Below are 18,792 nucleotides of genomic sequence, written 5' to 3'. Positions count from 1 at the left end.
CGCTGGAGCGCCTGCGCACGCGCATTTAGGAGTAAGCCCCGCTGAACACAGCATGCTTTGGATTAGGATTGCGCTGGAGCTGGAAGGGCCGCGCTAAAGCGAAGGACGACTGCTGGAGAGGTGCAGACCCGCCCCCCGGGAATTAGGACTCTCTTTCACACCGCCCATCCTGGGCACCCTGAAGAACCACTACTCCCATAAACCTTTGCGGCAGTCCGTCTTGGGCTGCCGGATGACGTCACTTCCTCCGGTCCGCTAAGATGGCGCCGTCCGAAAGGGCGCGTGGGGAAGGCGTCGAGCCGGCTGCGCCCCTCGGCTATGCGGGTGAGCAGACGGAGGGGAGCGGGGTCGCCGGCATAGTGGTTCTTCCGGGGCCACGAGGGGGGTGGGCTCGCCACCTTTCAAGGTGCCTCCAAGGCTCTTCTCTGGACCTGCAGGGCAACTTCCCGGCTTGCCCGGGCTCCCCGGGCTGCAGCCGCCCTGCCTTCCGCAAGGAAAACCGCACTCGCCATAGCTCAGGTGTTTCTGCCAGATTCTTGCTACTAAGGCACGAATCTCGGTGAGGCGGCGACGCAGAATTATATATTCGAAGAGCATTATTGGTGTGTGTTTGTTCCTCCTATGGGGAGCTCCGTATAGAGAAATTCGGGAAATTGTGGAGAGAAATTCGACACTTTATTCATTGGATCTGTGACTAGGCAACAGGTTCTCACACCACTGTCCCCTATCTCCCCCAAAAAGTAGCGTTAAACAAGAGTGTTTGTTCTTTCTAACTCGCTTCTCGTAAAGGTGTGTTTTTTATAGTTTTTGAAGGTTTCAAAGCACAACCATACTGCATGCAAGTTGATCGGCCAGGACGTTTCTGCACATGTAGCTGACCTTTGGATTTGATGGGGGGGCGGGTAGGGTCAGGATCTGAAGAAGTAATCTTAAATAATGGCCTTTTGCTGCAAAATGAGTGGTGCTTTGTATGTGGGATTTTGGGTTGGGCAACCAAACTATCCTCTGCCCCATCTCTGGTCTCCCAGGCCCTAGCCCAACACTCCACACCATGGGGTGGGGTGCATGTTTTTTACTACGAAAGATGTATTTGGGTGCGGGGAGCTGAATCCTCTTTCTGGACTGTGCTCCATTGCTTTAGGCACTTTTGTGCCAGCCCAGCTCCAATGTCTGGAGTGAACAAATTTGAAGAGAAAAATGACTGAAGTGTTGCAGCACAGGGACATAAGGTGAAGGAAGAGAGCTTAGCTCCAGTCACCCACACCCACTGTAAGTTTGCCCCATTCACTTGTAGACATACCAATAAACAGATATTTCTAAAAGACATTGGCTGGGTAACATGATTAGTGTCTTCAGGCTGTTGTCTTTGATGTATCAAAGTGTGCTCCAGGTTATAGTTATTTGCTCCACAATTTTTCTTTTAGCTATTCCAGTTAAGTTCTCTGAAGAGTATCATTTCCCTCACTACCTCTATGTAAAGGAGCACAAAGTCAGGGAGGACACAGATGTGAAGAGGCCTCAAAACCGCACACTTTTTGTCTTGAATGTTCCCCCATATTGTACAAAGGTGAGTTTATTGGGGGGGGGAGGGAAGGGGATTATATGAGGGCCCCAGCAACCTGTAAACCAAGCCAAGAAGAGAACAAATATTGATACAATGGTACCTCTACTTACGGACACAATCTGTTCCGGGGTGCCATTTGCACCCCAAAAAGTCCATAAGTAGAGCGCCACTTCTGCATGCGCACATAACATGATAGAGCGCTCCTGCACATGTGTGAAGTGCACAGATTCCTGCTGCGTGAATCAGAGAACCCGGACGTAAACACTTCTGGGTTTACCGCGTTTGTAACCAGAAAAAAACGCAACGTGAAGCGAACGCTACTCAAGGTATGACTGTATTTAATATGGAGAGCTGCGGAGAAAATGTAGAAGAGAGAGAATGGTGAATCTGTGTGTTCTTTTGGCTTTTAGAACATGTTTGCTATTTTTAAAAAGTGTATCTCAAAAATAGTAGACATACACAGCTCATAAGTTATGGGAAGACACTAATCACTGGCTGCTGGATTGCATTTGAGTTTCCTGGTCATCCAATCAGTGAACTTCACTATCAATTCAAAAAATTACAAGGGACAGCTGCAATATCCTAGTTGTCAGGTGTTCTTAAAATATAGGCTATTTTAGTATCTGCATAGGAGATTGTAGCTACTGGCCTGCAGCTGATTGTTAGATGTAAATGACTAGGTAGGGTATGATTGAAGAAGCTGCCTCATACCTAGTCACACCATTTGTTCTATCTAGCTCAGAAATTGTCTGCTATGTAGCTCTCAAGAGTTTCAGATGGGACATTCCCAGCCATATCTGGAGATGCCAATACAGTGGTGCCTCGCAAGACGAAATTAATTCGTTCCGCAAGTCTCTTCGTCTTGCGAGTTTTTCGTCTTGCGATGCACGGTTTTCCATAGGAATGCATTGAAAATCAATTAATGCGTTCCTATGGAAACCGCCTTCCCCCGACCTCTTCTGGCGGGCGGCATTTTAAAATCGCCCGGGACAGCGGAGGACTTCTCCGCTGTCCGGGCGATTTAAAAGCCCCTGGGAAGGCAAGCAGGGGGGACAAAGACTTTTGCCCCCCGCCTGCCTTCAGAAGAGGTCCAGGACAGGCTTCGCGGACCTCTCCGCAAGCAGCGGGAGCGCTCCTTGCGGAGAGTTGCCAGCGCGCCCAGGCTTCGCGGCCCCGCCGCCCGGCTTCGGGACATCGTTCCGATGCCAGGCGGCGGGGGGAGGCTTTCCCGCCCCGAAGCCGGGCGGCGGGGGGAGGCTTTCCCGCCCCGAAGCCGGGCGGCGGGGGGAGGCTTTCCCGCCCCGAAGCCGGGCGGCGGGGGGAGGCTTTCCCGCCCCGAAGCCGGGCGGCGGGGGGAGGCTTTCCCGCCCCGAAGCCGGGCGGCGGGGGGAGGCTTTCCCGCCCCGAAGCCGGGCGGCGGGGGGAGGCTTTCCCGCCCCGCCGCTCGGCTTCGGGACATCGTTCCGATGCCGGGCGGCGGGGGGAGACTTTCCCGCCCCGCCGCTCGGCTTCGGGACATCGTTCCGATGCCGGGCGGCGGGGGGAGGCGTTCCCGCCTCGCCACCCGGCATTGGGGCATCCTTCCGAAGCCCGGCGGCGGGAGGAGGTGTCCCCGCCCCGCCGCCAGGCTTCGGAGGAGGTCCGAGGACAGCGGGGAAGACGAGCTGCGCTTCCCCACTGTCCCGGAGATTTTCCTATGGGCTGTCGTCTTGCGAAGCAAGCCCATAGGGAAATTCGTCTTGCGAAGCGCCTCCAAAACGGAAAACCCTTTCGTCTAGCGGGTTTTCCGTCTTGCGGGGCGTTCGTCTTGCGGGGCACCACTGTAGCTACAGATCAATGAGATGAAAAAGAGGGAGAAGATAAAGCTTATTGAAAAGAATTAGAATTGCTTGGAAGAAGACAGTTAGGTTAGCATATCAGAACTCCTATTAACTATTCTGTACTTATGCTGGATATTATGTTCTATAATAAATATACATTGAGATATACTAACTATAAGCCACCCAAACACAGATAGTTAAATCTTTGTTAGTATATCTCACCCAACATATCTTGTGTGGATATGCTCAATTAAGCATGCAGAGGTGGCTTGGCGAACCTTTGGCTCTCCTGATATTGTTGGGCTACAACTCCCATCAATCCCCACCAGCATGGGATGAGGTGAGTTGGAGTCCCAACATCTGGAGCATCAAAGGTTCCCCAGCCTTGATGTAGAGCAGGGTTTCCCAAACTTGGGAACCCTTAAGGGAAGTCTGTACACTGCAGACTAACTGTGAGTGAATTACCAAGTGACCTCCAGGGACCAGTACCTTGTAGAGGAACCCTGGAATGTAATTTAATGTTTAATTACCGTATTTTTTGCTCTATAAGACTCACTTTTCCCCTCCTAAAAAGTAAGGAGAAATGTGTGTGCATCTTATGGAGTGAATGCAGGCTGCAAAGCTATCCCAGAAGCCAGAACAGCAAGAGGGATTGCTGCTTTCACTGCGCAGCGATCCCTCTTGCTGTTCTGGCTTCTGAGATTCAGAATATTTTTTTTCTTGTTTTCCTCCTCCAAAAACTAGGTGCATCTTGTGGTCTGGTGCATCTTATAGAGCGAAAAATACGGTAATATGTGAATGTGAATCAACAAGATTGGTAACTCTTCCTAGTTTCCTGTTCCTCAATTATTATTATTACTTTTGCCCTGAGGAAATGCCTAGGGTAAATGGTAGCAAACCCAAATCCTGAAAGGAAAGGGGCAGAGCAAGACGTGCTGTCGAGGGCATTAAAAGGTGGGGGCGGTTTTCAGCCATAAAATGCCAAAGGATCAAGTACAGATATTAGAAAGGTAGTTAATATCAAGTACAGATATTAGAGAGGTAACTAATATCAAGTACAGATATTAGAGAGGTAACTAATAATATTACAAGTTTTAGAGAGGTGAGATGATGAGGGAAAATAATGGGGGATGATTTCAGGTTTCAGGAAATGTCCCTCTTATAGCCATGAATTGTCCCAAATTTCCTTTTCTTGCTTGAAGGAATGTTTGTCCAGGCTGTTCTCGGGCTGTGGTTCTGTACGCTCCGTGGAGATGTGTGGCAAGCCACGTCTGGGAGAAAAGAAAGAAATGCCCAAGACGAAGTTTTTCAACACAGAAGCCCGTCAGGTAAATCTTGAACCCTTGAGCCAGGGTGGAATTTGGAGAGGTGGGTGGGAAGGTAGCATTTTGGGGGTGGGGGGAAGCACTCTTAAGAAAAGGACCAGAGCTAATGCTTGACTCCCTGTTACAGCAGCTTGGACTTCATTCCCTGCAAGTTCAGCCAGCCTTGCAATTTGACGTCTGCCTGTGTGTCAGACAAAAAGGCTGCTACTTTAACAGTACTGAATTGCACTGTGGAGCTTGACCATACCCTCTCCCCTTTCCCAAGCAATATACAGTGGTGCCCCGCAAGACGAATGCCTCGCAAGACGAAAAACCCGCTAGACGAAAGGGTTTTCCGTTTTGGAGGTGCTTCGCAAAACGAATTTCCTATGGGCTTGCTTCGCAAGACGAAAATGTCTTGCGAGTTTTTCCGACTTTCCCCCCTTTCCCCCCCCTTTTTCTAAGCCGCTTATCTGCTTATCCGCTAAACCGATAAGCCGCTAAAAGCCGATAAGCCGCTAATAGCGCTAATCCGCTAAGCCGTCAATGGGCTTGCTTCACAAGATGAAAAAACCGCTAGACGAAGAGAATCACGGAACGGATTCTTTTCGTCTTGCGAGGCACCACTGTAGTGGGGAAAAGGCTTTCATCAAGGGGTGGAGGAAGGAAAGCAGGCAGTGCACACGGCATGTTTCGTGGGTGAGTGTTAGGCTCTGGAGGCTGTGCACATTCCTCTTCGCCTCTTCCATGTTTAAAAACCTAGCAGCACACATGCAGCTGGACCCAGAGCTGAACCTCAGAGGCAGCATGTATGGCTGGCTCTCTTTTTTCATGTAAAAAGAGATGAGGGAAGGGAGGGGAAGCATAATGAAGCCAGGGGAGAGAGCAACAGGGATGTGTTTTCCCCCTTGAGTGGGTGTTTCAGTGACTGGCTAAACCTCTCATTCTTTGGATTGTATGTGAGTGAAAATAGGCCCAGTCCATAATCATGAGCTTCTTGCTTTATAGGGGTTCAAGGTTGCTTATGTTGTGTTCAAGAGTCCTGCTGGGGTGCAGGCTGCCAAGTCCTTATCAACAAAAGACCCCCTGGTGATATCTTCCAAAAGGCACCCTGTGCAAACGGGCATTCACAGTAAGTTAACCACAAATGCCTAGAAATTCCCTCTTTCTCCCTGGGCTGGCCTTCAGGTGTGTAAGGATTTAGTTTGTGGCTGGTGGAGAAATCTGAGTGTTGTACAGACTGGGCAGACCAGGCTTCAACTCCCCATATGGCCATGATGCTCACTTGGCAAATTTCTCTCTCAGCCTAACAATCCTCATAAGAGCTGCTGTGCTATAACATTTGGGATGAGAGTAAGGTGGGGAACAGCTGCCCTGAGCTCCTTTGTGAAAGAATGGGACAGAAATAGAATACTGGTACACCAGCCAGTGTACACCACTTAGAGGGGACTGTGAATAAGGAGTATACAAATTCTTTAACAAAATTAGGTGTTCCACCTCTTAACGAGATTACATTTACCCATCCTTTATTACTTTTGCATTCCCCAGGCACCTCTTTCACCTTGACTAGGCAGGGCACCTTGTCTCACTCAAATGCAAGGCTGCTACCAGAGGACTCCCCACGCCTTCCATGTCCATCTACAACCATTGTCAGTCCTGGTAGAACATAGGCTTTCCCCAGCCTCTGTGCTGTATAGTCAGACTGCCTTTGATTTGTTAAACAAGCAAGGAAGAGAATGCGGAGCCTGTTGGTTTCTGCTTCCTTCACTGTGCAGCAAAATGCTTGTCACAAGACGGTTGTTTACATTCCACAGTCAGAGTTGCTGTTGGGTTCCCACGGGAATGGGAGACTGGATGTGACGTTCACTGGTTTCCTGTTTTTCACTGTTTCTCTCGGTGTTCTTTGTTTCCGAGAGGAGTTGCTTCTCTGCTCTCGCAGAGGCAAGATGCATGTTTGTATTCTCTCAGCATAGAAGTGTAAATAAAAAGTTAAGAATGTGGCACATACTGCTCATCCTTCCGCTGTGTGGACTACGCTGTTCGGGCTCAAGATAAGACTGGCCGACGCTGGTCTAAAAATCTCACAGAGCCACTCCCTGATCCATCTCCTGTCCTGTGACATTGTCTTATAGTAGGGGTGTCTAACCTTTTTTGGCCACCTTCAGGGTTCACCACCTCCCTGAGGGCTACATACTGGCTGTGAGTTTCAACAATGTATGTGCATGTGTGTTTGCACCCTTCGTACAACACTTATGGAGGCCACACACACTCACCCTATTAGACATGCAGTCACTCAACACTTAACACACAGAGAGAGAAGAAAGAGTTTCCAGCCCTCTCCAATCCATTGCTGGAGTGAAGGTGGGGGAAATGCTGCCTGTTACTCTTAAAGAGCAGGCAGAGGGTTTTATCCATGATCTCAGCACAGTGGTGCTTGGCTCTAAGCTCACAGATAAACGATCCCTCTGCCTGTTCTTTAGAGAGGATTGTCTCTCTCCATCTCAGATTGCTCCCTAAGGATCAGGCAGAGGGCTTTATCTGTCAACCAGATCAGTAGACAAAGAGCAGGGGCTGGTGGATCACTTCCTGCAGCTTGCCAGGCTAGATCTGGGCTGCAGGTTAGCCCCCGTTTTATAGCAGTCAAGGACAGCACTTCCTGTGAAGCACACATTAAGGTAGCAGCAGCATGTCCCAACTTAAATGTACTGTGGCATGGAAGGAATCTCCTTTTCCAGAGTACAGGGGCAACCTCAGAGTACAGGGGAAACTGGGGCTTGTTATAACAATAGGATTGATTTCAATAGGCCTTTGGCCAATTAATATCCTACAGCCTTTTAAATGTATCTATGGGAAGGGGGGTATTGTTTTGTTGTTTTGGTTTAACTACTTGTGTTTTATCTTATATTTTACTCTATGAACTGCCCAGGGATCTCTTGAAGAGTGGGATATAAATTAAGTAAATAAATAGCCAAGCAGCAAGTGGTTTGTGCAGTGGTATTTGGTATTTCTTAACCGTAGGTGCCTCTAGTAGGCACTGTCAGTCACCTGCCAGCAAACCACTGCTCATTGAGAGAACAGGGTTTGCCATCACAGATAGGCATTCAAGTCCAGCATGCTGTCATTCTTAGAAGTAGCAGTAATTGAAATTTGATCTTGTCGTCCCCCACTGTTGAGTCCCTGGTTTCAATTGTATTAAGGGGGCCTCTAAAGTTTCCAAAATTGTGTTTTGTTCTTCTGTTGTTTTGAACATTTTTTTGCACTGCAAACTGATTTATTATTTGTTTTTATCTCAGAATGGATTGCTAGATATGCAGCTTCAGTTGTGGATCCTGCTGAGCTGAAGACAGAAGTGGATGCTTTCATGCAGGCCTATGACAAGAAGGTTGCAAAGGTATGCATTGCTGAAAATATAATGGTATTAGCCAAGCATGCCCTTCCCTTGAAGGGTCCTTTGGATTCAGCATCACTTGTCTTGGTTATGATCAGCATTGACTGGGTAGAGACCCAGTGTGATGTAGTGATTAGAGGCTGGAAGACTAGAGTTTACATACTCAGCCATGAAGTTCACCTGGTGTCTTGGACCACTCATCAGCTGATGAGCAGGGATTAAATCCTGCTGCCTTGGCTGCATGATCCTGTTCCATGTTGGGAGCAGGGTGTGCAGCCAATGCAGGAGTCAACCCTGTTCTCCACCAGTGATGGCAGCTGATGGGTGGGCATGCTTTGAAGGAAATAACCTTGTGAGGCAAATTGGACCCCCTGGTGGGCCAAGATTTGTCTGTTGGCTGGAGGTTCCCCACCTCTGGGGTGAATCTAGAATTGAAATGTTGAATGGAACACATTGTCTATATTTCTGGGTTGCTGATAACACAATCCTGCTTTCTTCAGAAAGCCCTTTTCACATGGCAAAAGGCTTTGTACTGGGCTCTTTTGCTCAAGGGCTGTGAAGTTGGGCCGGGCACCTTCTGAAATTATAAACAGTATTTCTGAGCTCGGGTAGGGCTGGGTGATGTATCAATATATTGCCCAAAACTGGTTTGAAGCCCATATTGTGATACTGGTTTCATAGTTTTTGACCTGGCAATATATTGCGAGTGAGTGAGTGAGTGTGTAAAAATCACAATGAGGGGAAAACAGTGAAGCTAGCCAATGCCTTAACAGCCATCCTTATTTCAGACATTGTGATATATTGGTATATGGTGGTGTTTAGCTGGTGATATATTGCCCAGCCTTACTCAGGGGGAAGCTGTGAGCTTAAAGCAGCCTCTCCTGACCAGGCTTGAGATGGTTCTTTTTATTGACACAGGAAGAAGCCAAAGCTGAGAAGGAAGATGGCATCCCGGATGAGGAAGGGTGGGTGAAGGTGACAAGGAAAGGTCGAAGGCCTGGGCTCCCTCGGACTGAAGCAGCCAACTTGCGGGCGCTGGAGAGGGAGAAGCGCAAAAGGGCACGCAAGGAGCTGCTCAATTTCTATGCTTGGCAGCATCGTGAGACCAAGAGGGAACGTGAGTCATTTCCTCTTCATCTGATCTCTCAATTCTGTGCAATATTTAATGCAAGAGAATGTCATCTAATTTGAACAGCATACCGTATTTACGGGACTCTAATTCGCACTTCCATTTTCAAAATCTTGAAACCAAAAAAGTATTTGCTGACACCATTATATCTAACACGCACCCTAATTTTTGCAATGTAAGGAAAAGGTAAAGAGACCCCTGACCATTAGGTCCAGTCGTGGCCGACTGGGGTTGCAGCGCTCATCTCGCTTTATTGGCCAAAGGAGCTGGCGTACAGCTTCCGGTTCATTTGGCCAGCGTGACTAAGCCGCTTCTGGTGAACCAGAGCAGCGCACAGAAATGCCGTTTATCTTTCCGCCGGAGCGGTACCTGTTTATCTACTTGCACTTTGACGTGCTTTCAAACTGCTAGGTTGGCAGGAGCAGGGACCGAGCAACAGGAGCTCACCCCGACACGGGGATTTGAACCACCCACCTTCTGTTCAGCAAGCCCTAGACTCTGTGGTTTAACCCACATTGCCACCTGCGTCCCTAATTTTTGCAATGTACTTTGGCCAAAAAGTGTGCATTACATTCGAGTAAATATGGTATTCTTTGCCAGCTTGAATTTTGGTGAAAATGTAGCAACATCTGAAGGAGCTTAGTTGCTGTTTTCTGAACAGTTAAGATTGTCAGGTGTTTTTGTGGAAGGGCAGATTTTTAGCTTCCAGCATTCTTCTGAGTGTTTTTATTTCAACAGTAGCATGTTCTCATTACTATGCTTGCTCAGGAGATGTCTACAAACGTTGCCACCTTTAAGGCATCAAACAATCCCAGAACTTGGACATTGGAGAACATTAACTCAAATATGCTAGAGCAGCTTTTTCCTGCTGTGACACTGGTTCTTTCTCTGCTTTATCCAATCTCTCCTTTGTGTGTTTTCAGACATAGCTCAACTGAGGAGGAAGTTTGAAGAGGACAAGCAGAAAATTGCTCTCCTACGGGCGCAGCGGAAGTTTCGGCCCTACTGAGTTGCAGATCTACAGCTATTCTGAAAAGAACAGCAGCCACAGTAAGAAGTTCATTGCTGGGATAATTTTGACTTTTTCTCTTTTCTCCTCTAATATCTCCTGGAGTGTGATGGATGTAGCAGACGATGAGGGTTTGGAAATGAAATCATCTTGTTTGCTCTGACACTGTAACACGGACAGTTTCATAAGCTGCCTTCTTCCCCTTTGAGGAATTCTAAGGCTGCTGTTCAAATGAAACAGACATGTAAATATTTGTTTTTATATTTGTGATATACCGTATTTTTCGCTCTATAAGATGCACAAGACCATAAAACGCACCTAGTTTTTGGAAGAGGAAAACAAGAAAAAAAATTCTGAATCCTGTAAGCCAGGACAGCCAGCGGTGCAGTGCAGCGATCCTGCTGGCTGTCCTGGCTTATGGGATAGCCGCACATAGCCTCTCCTGGGCAAGGGGAGCCTTCATCCCCTGCCCATGCGCTGAGCAGAGCCTCCCGCCTGCATTCGCTCCATAAGACACACACACATTTCCCCTTACTTTTTAGGAGGGGGAAAGTGTGTCTTATAGAGTGAAAAATACGGTACATCAGGTTTCTTGTTCTCGTCATCTTCACCAATACACGACTTCTATGTAGGAATTTTTACTGGACAATTTGTGTGCCACACAACCTGTCAAAGAACAGCTGCTTCCCTAGCTTGTACAACCTTGCATCTCTCCTGTAAATACCTATGCTATGGATGCAAGCAGCACCTTGGAAAAGCAGACCTGTCAGAGGCTTATTTTGTGAAGCCAAAAAGAACATCTCAGTAAAATTTCTCCTCCTCTATTAGACCCCTCAATCTGTATCACCAAACAATAAATTCTTTTGAGAGATTGAAACTGTTTAGAGCATGGGTTGGTAAACTAAGGTCTGCAGGCCGGATCAGGCCCAATTGCCTTCTAGATCCAGCCCGCAGACGATCCAGGAATCGCTGTGTGGATTTACAGCACACAAGTTCTTTCCTTCTCCCTCCCAAGGCAGCGGCAGCGCTTCCTCCCACCCTCCTGGCTTCTCCCCGCCCTGCCTAGAGGTATTTAAAATTGTATGAGGAAAGAAGTACAAGTGCAAGAAGCTGCAACAAACTTAGTTTTAATACCTAAACTAGCATGAGTGGCTAAAATGTTTCCTTCACTGAACTAACAGTTGTTACCTAGTTAGAACACCTGGCTCTGGCCCAGAAAATCATAATCCAGTACATGAATTGACATTTTAAGACAAATCCACTCACCCACCGTATGTGAAACTGGACTAAGGCACTCATGAAGAACTGAATCTGACTGAGCTGTTCAGTAGAAACAGAACAAAGAATTGTTTGTGCTAAATGTCTGTGCGAGCTGTCCCCACTGCGCCACAAGGTAGTTGTGCAAGATACCCTGCAGGTCCCACAGCAGCCTACTCACTTAAAGCAGGACTGAATCTTTCGAAGGCATCCATCTGTTCTCTAGGAAGGGTTAGTCATGATGATGTAGGTAGGCACTGCTTATAGGCTGGCTCTGGGTTTCTGGTCCTTATTCAAGAAGGTGTTGATGATCCCGGCCACAACTTGGGGCTCATTCAGGTGGACAAAATGATTGCCAGCAACTTCCACAAACTGGTAACGCTAAGAATAAGGGAGAGATGGACCATGGGAAAGAACACTCAGAAATACAGTGGTGCCTCGCAAGACGAAAAGAATCCGTTCCGCGATTCTCTTCGTCTAGCGGTTCGTCTAGCGGTTCAAGCCCATTGACGGATTAGCGCTATTAGCGGCTTTTAGCGGCTTAGTGGATCAGCTGATAAGCGGCTTAGCGGCTTCGAAAAGGAGGGGGGCAGGAAAAAACCCCCGCAGGAACTTGCAAGACATTTTCGTCTTGCGAAGCAAGCCCATAGGGAAATTCATTTTGCGAAGCGCCTCCAAAACGGAAAACCCTTTCGTTTAGTGGGTTTTCCGTCTTGCGAGGCGTTCGTCTTGCGGGGCACCACTGTATGGAACAATGAAACTTAACATTAAATGCTAGGAGTTATAATAGGGAGGCTGGATTAGCCCATCCTGAAGCATCTACAACTGGCAGCGAAAGGGTCAAAAGCAATTCAGTAGTTTTACTGAACACTTAACCACACCTGTGTTCAGTGTGGTCTTAAAAACAATCACACATTCTGTACATTCGGTGCAAGCTCATTTTGCATAATTCTGCTTCAACTCCAGGGGAGAGGCAGAGAGGTAGGAAAGTGACCCTCTGCACACTGGAAATGCTGCTCAAGCTGCGCTGTTTTTTCCTCTTTCACTGACCCCTTCCCCTCCGTTTTAGTCCACCTATCCAAGCAGGAGGCTAAATCCTGATCAGCCAAGGCAAACAAAAATAATGGTGCATTTGGGGAGCATCGGCAGAGCACGGGAGACATCCCTTCCATTGCCTACGCCAGGCACCCCCAACCTGCAGCCCTCTAGATGTTTTGGCCTACAACTCCCATGATCCCTAGCTAACAGGACCAGGGATGATGGGAATTGTAGTCCAAAACTTCTGGAGGGCTGAAGTTTGGGGGTGCCTGGCCTATGCGCCTTTCTTTCTCCCTTTCCTGTCATTTTTACAATCTCCACACAAGGGATTTTGACAGTTGGGTGGGGCAACCTGCCTGTCAATCATGTGACATCAAGGTTGGCCAGCAGGAAGAGGCCAGAATTCCCCAGGCCTACTACAGCCCCTTAAGCCTATCTTATAACTGGGGGGGGGTGTCTATCCAGCTGTACTCCTACTGCCTCCTTTGCCACCTCTCTCTTCCCACTGAATACATGGAAACCCCAAGCGAGAAAAGCAACTGCCCAGCAAAGCCAATGCAAAACGGCTCAGAGCAAGTTTGTGTTCCCCTCAGGACTTGCACTCACCTCTTTTAGGCTGGTCCTGAATGCTTCCTCAAGTGGCTCTACAAAGTATGGGACGCTACCTTTAGGAGGATTGGTAAAAATCCCATTTTCTGCTCTAGAATAAAACAATCAGCTTTTAGTTCTGGTTGCACATAAGAACACAAAGTTCAAATCATCTGCATGCTAGAATTTTCCAAGAAATAGAAGAGGGTGCTGGAGATTGCATTAGCTTTGTGGATAACCTGAACAGATCCTTCTCACTTGTACCATTGAAAAAAGGATAGATTAGATTTGGGGTGTATCGGGTGTTACAGTAGGGAAAGCACTTCTGGGGTAGTTTGTTCACCTTTGGTCCCCACCCTGCACTCAGCTCTCATCTGGGCCACCTAGAAGCTATCAGCATGCAACAGTGGCCGCAGTCCAGAAACAGGTTGGCTAAATCAGGTGAGTGCAGCTGCTGGGTCTCAAATCCTCAGCGAGTCAGGGACTTCACCTGCATGTGGACAGGCTCTGGCAGATTGAGCGGATGAGACCAATAGTGGGTCCACCGGCAAGAAGGTGGTTTGTGCACACGGTGCAGAGAGAAGTGAGAGGCAGGTAGGGCTTGTCAACCTGGAAAGGGAGCCACCTGGGAGAGGGGAAAAACTGATCCTAAACCTCCGTTGCCTTGCAGAATATCTTCTGGAGAAGAACAGGCTAAGGAGTAAACCCTGCACAAATCCAGAATGGAGTCCTTAAGACAGCTGGATGGCGCCCTGTACACCTCCTTCCGGCAACTACTGCAGCCAAGCTGGAGGACCACATCAGAGAGGCCGAGAAGGGGGACATCATCTGGGCAACCCAGAGCCTCCATACACTGCCCAGGGTTGTGCCACGGGAAGGTCACTTAAGTGCTGTTAACGCAGCCGTTTGACTTCACCCCGGAGGTGCACTCCATTGTCCCTCAAGACAGACGGATGCCAACAACAAACTAGATTGGCTAAGCTGGTATTTAGCACAACCTCAATATATTTTCATGATTTTTAAAGGAGTGATGCTCCGCGGACCCAGATGGAAGTAGGCCTACTGAAAATAGTAGGACTTCATTGGAAGTAAACATGCATAAGACTGCACTGCACTTGGAATACTACTCTGCAACTACTCTGTAGTTTAGGCACTACAGGAGTGCTGTGAGGAGGACTGATTCAGTCTTTTGCTTGGGGCTGATCAGTGAAGCAATCCATTTTTCTTCATTCTCTGCCCCTGCCTCTCTTTTTCTCTCAGGCAGATCTACTAGGCACTGGTTACATCTGCGTGTCACTTACCTGATCATCAGTATATCAGCCTCAATTTTCTTCAGGATGTGGCAGCATTGATCCAGAGATACAAAACTGTGGTTCTGCTACATATGATATAAAATGACAAAAAAGGAACATAACTCATCTAGTCCATTTGACTGGCTTAGCACACAACGGGTTTCTTCTAGAACCTGATGGTTTTCATGCATTCCTGAAAATCAACCCAATACTATGCTCCCCCTTTATTCTGTATTGGGGGAGAGAAAGTGGAGCAGGTCACCCCACTTTACCCTCTGCTGCCAATCAACGGGCAGGGGGGGCAATAGGAGGTACTCCACAAATGACATTGCTCTTGCCAATACCTGGCCACAGGTCAACATTCTTTTGGTCCTAAGGCGATTCATAGGAGACCCATTGAAACTGAAATACCAGTTGTCTACAAAAATGCTTTCCATCAGAAAAGCCATATGGAGTTAGCCAGAAATAGGTGGAAATTAAATATTCCCATGTTCTGCAATCTAGCCAACAAAGGCTCTCACTGCATTTTTTGTGACGCGGCAACTAAGGTTAGAGGACCAACATTAACAAAGCTAGCCGATGCTTGAGCAGGGCTTTGAGCAAGGACTAATTTGTGTACCTCCAATATCCTTTGGGTGGATGAAAAATACAGGGGGAAACATTCAACAGAACTAGATCAGAACTTACCACAAGGACCCTTAAATCTCTGTTATAAACCAAACCTAGAGAAAGAGAAGAATCACATCTCACATTTTGTACAACTTGTTTTTCTCCAAACTTTCCCCTGGCTTCTTTCTCTTAACACAGCTGGGGGGGAGGGGAGTTATTCTATAAACGGTAAGTTTAACCGGCTGTCACAATTAAAATTTAAATACCTGGAAAGAGGACTGCACAGTGTTCTGTAAGAGGATGCACAACTCCTAAAAGACCAGGTTTATACTTGCGGGGGCAGGGGGGTGTCTCCTGGACACTATCTATGGAAGCCTCACAGGTGGTGTTGGTGACTAAGAGTGCCTTTTAACAGCTTAGGTTGCTTCATCATCTGTGACCCATTCTGCAGAAAGTGGACCTTGCCTCAGTGGCACATGCCCTGGTTACAGCCAGACTGGACTGTATGGGGCTGCCTTTAAACATGGTCTGGAAACTTCAGCTGGTACAGAATAGTACAGCACTAGGATGTTTGTGGACAACAGGCACTCGGAGCATATAGCACATATTCCATTTCAGTTGCTTTAGCTGCTCAGTGTAAATTACTGGTGGTAAAAAGTAAAGCTCTAAACTGTTTGGACAAGGTTATTTGAATATGGGCCTTAAGAATGGCCTTGGCAAGGACCCTCTCAGAGATTGTGGCCAAAATCCATCAGACTGGCGAACCCTCGAGAATGACCTATTCAGCGCCTAAGAACTCCCTCCCATAAGTAGCATCTCTGGACTGAAATGGGTTTTAACTTCGACCTTAGTAAACTTCTTAATTTCAAATTGCTGCTGTTTTTAAATTTTGTAATTTGTTTGCTTTTATGGTTTCAACAATCCCTTCATAAATTGCCTTGGAAGGCAGCATGCCAGTACTATCATACAAACAAGATCAGTTCTGAATATTTAGCCACAGAATGTGCCACCAATTGTGCTAGATCATTTTAGATCTTCAGGCAGTCAGACCACTGGGCCAGCTAGCCACTAGTGCAATGCGCAACAGGTCTCTAGTGTCTCACACAAGACCGCAACAGTCCCCTGCCAGCAAAGATGCCAGTATTAAACCTGAGACCTCACATGTGCTCTGCCACCAAGCTCTGCTCCCCTAATTGCAGGTTCGGTGAAACACAACAGGCACCTCTTTGTATCTCAGCCTCTTACCTCCTGCCACCTCAGAAGCCCCTCGCTCCAGCAGTACCTTAGCACTCTCTTCTGTTAGCTGGCTGTTTGCTTCCATTAACCTAGGCAAGTCAAGCAGAAACATGTACAACTTTGTCATTAAGATGCAGGCAAGAACTGCGTTCTTAGTAATGCCACCACCAACTAATCCCTCCTCTTATCAAATGTTACCCAGCCACATTTGTCCATCCTGAATCTATGTTCAGCTCTTGTACAACACTGATACACTTCAGAAAGCATTCAATGGTGATGCCATCAAACAGGACCCTGGACCTGGCAAATCACTGATATGAACCAGGGACACCACTTATGTTCCTTTTTGGGGGGTGACGAAAAAAGTGGGTGGTATTCAACCAAGTTTTACTCAAGAGTGGAACCACTGAAATTAACAAACACGACTAAGTTAGGTTTGGGAAGGCATTTTAGCTAAGTACCTAAGTTCTGAGCACCATTTCCTTGGTTGTCCCCCCCCCCATTCTAATATCTTGGTTTTGATTCTGCAAGGGAGCCAGTGTGATGCAGTGATCAGAATGTTGGAGACAAGGGTTCAAATCCTCACTCAGCTGTGAAGCTCACTGGGTGACCTTAGGCCAGTCACTGCCTCTCAGCAATAACCTACCCTCACAGGGTTGTGGGCATTAAATGAGGAGGAGGAAAATAATGCACGCCATCTCGAGCTCTTTGGAGAAAAAGGCGGGATATAAATGCAAAAAATAAAATAAAAGAACATTTCCTTTTTCAGAATAATGGATTTGGAAAGAGGCAGCTATGTTTGGCAGGACAGACCTTGCTGTACCCCCCGGGACGAAACACCCAACGGTTACCAGAGACAAAGAAGGAAACTCACCTCTGAAGGGCTGCTTCAGGACTGCGTACTTTGGGGGAATGGTACTTGCTGGTCTCAAAATTCAGCAGTTCCTCAATTACCTCCCGCTGGGACTTGCAAATTTTCTCCAATTCCTATAAATCAGATGTCATCTTCTTTCAGAAGTCTGTTACACCCAAAACCCCTCACAAGGTATACAAAACAACATTAGTATTAGCTTCTTGGGAAGGTAAGACAAAAGTAAAGGAATTAAAAGGGTTAGCTCTTTCTATGCACTCTGACACCACTGGGCCTCACTTCCAATGACATGCTGCCTTCCAACCTCACCTCTAAACGTGAGAAAGCATCTCTAGGGGTGAACAGCAACCTCGGCTTCTTTTCTGTATGTAATCCCGGGCCCCTTTGATAACCCTGCCAACAAGAGAGCCAACAAACAATGACAGAGCCTGGGCAGTGGCTTTTGTGGGAGGAAATCCTCCTAGGATCGAGAGCCAATTAAATTCCCTGAAAGTCACACACACAAACGTGTTCTGATTAAGCTCATGTCATTTTGTGCAACCAGTAAACATAGGACAGGACTAGGGCTGGGCGGTATATCAATATATCTTCCCAAATCAGTTTGAAGTCCATATTGTGATATTGCGTTTCATAATTTTTGACCTGGCAATATATCGCAAATCATTATGTGTGTGCAAAAGTCACCTTGTGGGGAAAACTGAAGCCAGTCAATGCCTCTACATAGTTCAACCCTTATTTAGCTCATGAAATATCCCGATGTTGAAAACCAGATATCGCCCAGCCTTAGACAGAACAATGCTGTATTAGTATAATAGACCTGTTAAGAGATCCCTGAGTTATAGATCAAATTCTTTGTATCCCATCACTGGCACATGCAGTTGCTGATTTTGCGAGAGAAAAGCTTTTTGTCTACACATTTTTACTGACTCCAAGACTGCCATGAGATCTGGGTTAAATCACATCCCAGAAACTTAAGCATGCAAGGGAGGAAAGTTTGCCTTTCACCCACTGCCTCTACAATTGCAAGAAATACTTTCCAGCTGGAAAAAAATCACTTAAATTTTAATTAAATGTTTATTTTATATATTGCCCTGCCTCTCTCCCAGTGCTGGAGCCAAGATGGTTCACAGGATATATGAAAACAGATTTACTTATCTATTTTCTGATAAAGCCAGCACTTAAAAGACGTAAAAGTGGCAGTGGTAGAAAAGTCTCATCGTGGGGAGTAGCAATCACCTTTCCTGCTCCTTTTCAGTAATTAACACACCTCTGGGAATGGCTCTTTTCAAAGTTAATTTATCCACTGGCTGGTCCTAAATCTACACCTGATGCTAAGCCTGAACTGTTGGCTCCTCCCAATAGAATCATAGAATTGTAGAGTTGGAATGAATCTAAAGGGTCGTCTAGTCTAAACTCCTGCAAAGCAGGAATCACAGTAACCACAGACTTCCGGTTTCTTTGACAACATATTCAGACTGTTGTGCCTCTCTTCTTTGCAAATCTGCCTCATAACTCTGGAAATCTACAGCACTAAAGGAAAGGGGTGTGAGTTCCCTAACAAAAGGGATAATCCACTTGACTACCGTACTTTTCCGTGTATTAGACAAGGTTTCCCCCCTCAAAACAAACATCAGAAAATGGGAGGGTGTCTTATCCATAGTGCATTTTGGTGTTGTGGGATTTGTTG

At 47.1% G+C, this 18,792-nt stretch overlaps 2 protein-coding genes across 8 annotated transcripts in view; one reads left to right on the top strand and one right to left on the bottom strand.

Moving 5' to 3' along the window:
• The first annotated feature begins 205 nt into the window (after positions 1 to 205).
• On the top strand, positions 206 to 17,143 carry RRP7A (ribosomal RNA processing 7 homolog A). Of its 3 annotated transcripts, none has more exons than XM_081877671.1 (8): positions 206 to 324; positions 1,425 to 1,567; positions 4,587 to 4,712; positions 5,697 to 5,820; positions 7,982 to 8,079; positions 8,995 to 9,193; positions 10,129 to 10,255; positions 17,004 to 17,143. In XM_081877671.1, the coding sequence occupies exons 1-7, from the start codon at positions 261 to 263 to the stop codon at positions 10,212 to 10,214; spliced, it is 840 nt and encodes a 279-aa protein (XP_081733797.1). In that variant the 5' UTR covers positions 206 to 260; the 3' UTR covers positions 10,215 to 10,255; positions 17,004 to 17,143. The 3 variants fall into 3 exon arrangements, with proteins under 3 accessions (XP_081733797.1, XP_081733798.1, XP_081733796.1); XM_081877672.1 differs by lacking the exon at positions 17,004 to 17,143 and adding an exon at positions 14,358 to 15,868; XM_081877670.1 differs by lacking the exon at positions 17,004 to 17,143 and adding an exon at positions 13,768 to 15,868.
• SERHL2 (serine hydrolase like 2) overlaps positions 11,326 to 18,792 on the bottom strand; it is a 23,472-nt gene continuing 16,005 nt past the window's right edge. For 3 of the 5 annotated variants that reach the window (XM_081877653.1, XM_081877652.1, XM_081877650.1), the window contains exons 7-13: positions 17,415 to 17,498; positions 17,109 to 17,221; positions 16,244 to 16,323; positions 15,077 to 15,111; positions 14,399 to 14,475; positions 13,116 to 13,209; positions 11,326 to 11,852 (exon numbers count right to left, since the gene is read on the bottom strand). In XM_081877653.1, coding sequence (XP_081733779.1) covers positions 11,733 to 11,852; positions 13,116 to 13,209; positions 14,399 to 14,475; positions 15,077 to 15,111; positions 16,244 to 16,323; positions 17,109 to 17,221; positions 17,415 to 17,498 — 603 coding nt within the window. In that variant the 3' untranslated portion in view covers positions 11,326 to 11,732. The remainder of the gene's footprint in view (positions 11,853 to 13,115; positions 13,210 to 14,398; positions 14,476 to 15,076; positions 15,112 to 16,243; positions 16,324 to 17,108; positions 17,222 to 17,414; positions 17,499 to 18,792) is intronic. The other 2 variants (XM_081877651.1, XM_081877654.1) reach the window with 2 other exon arrangements.

Source organism: Podarcis erhardii, assembly GCF_964252035.2.
Source record: "Podarcis erhardii genome assembly, chromosome: 10".
Taxonomy (NCBI): Eukaryota; Metazoa; Chordata; class Lepidosauria; order Squamata; family Lacertidae; genus Podarcis; species Podarcis erhardii.
The sequence above is the reverse complement of the archived record's forward strand: the minus strand, read 5'-3'. Positions and strand labels throughout refer to the sequence as shown.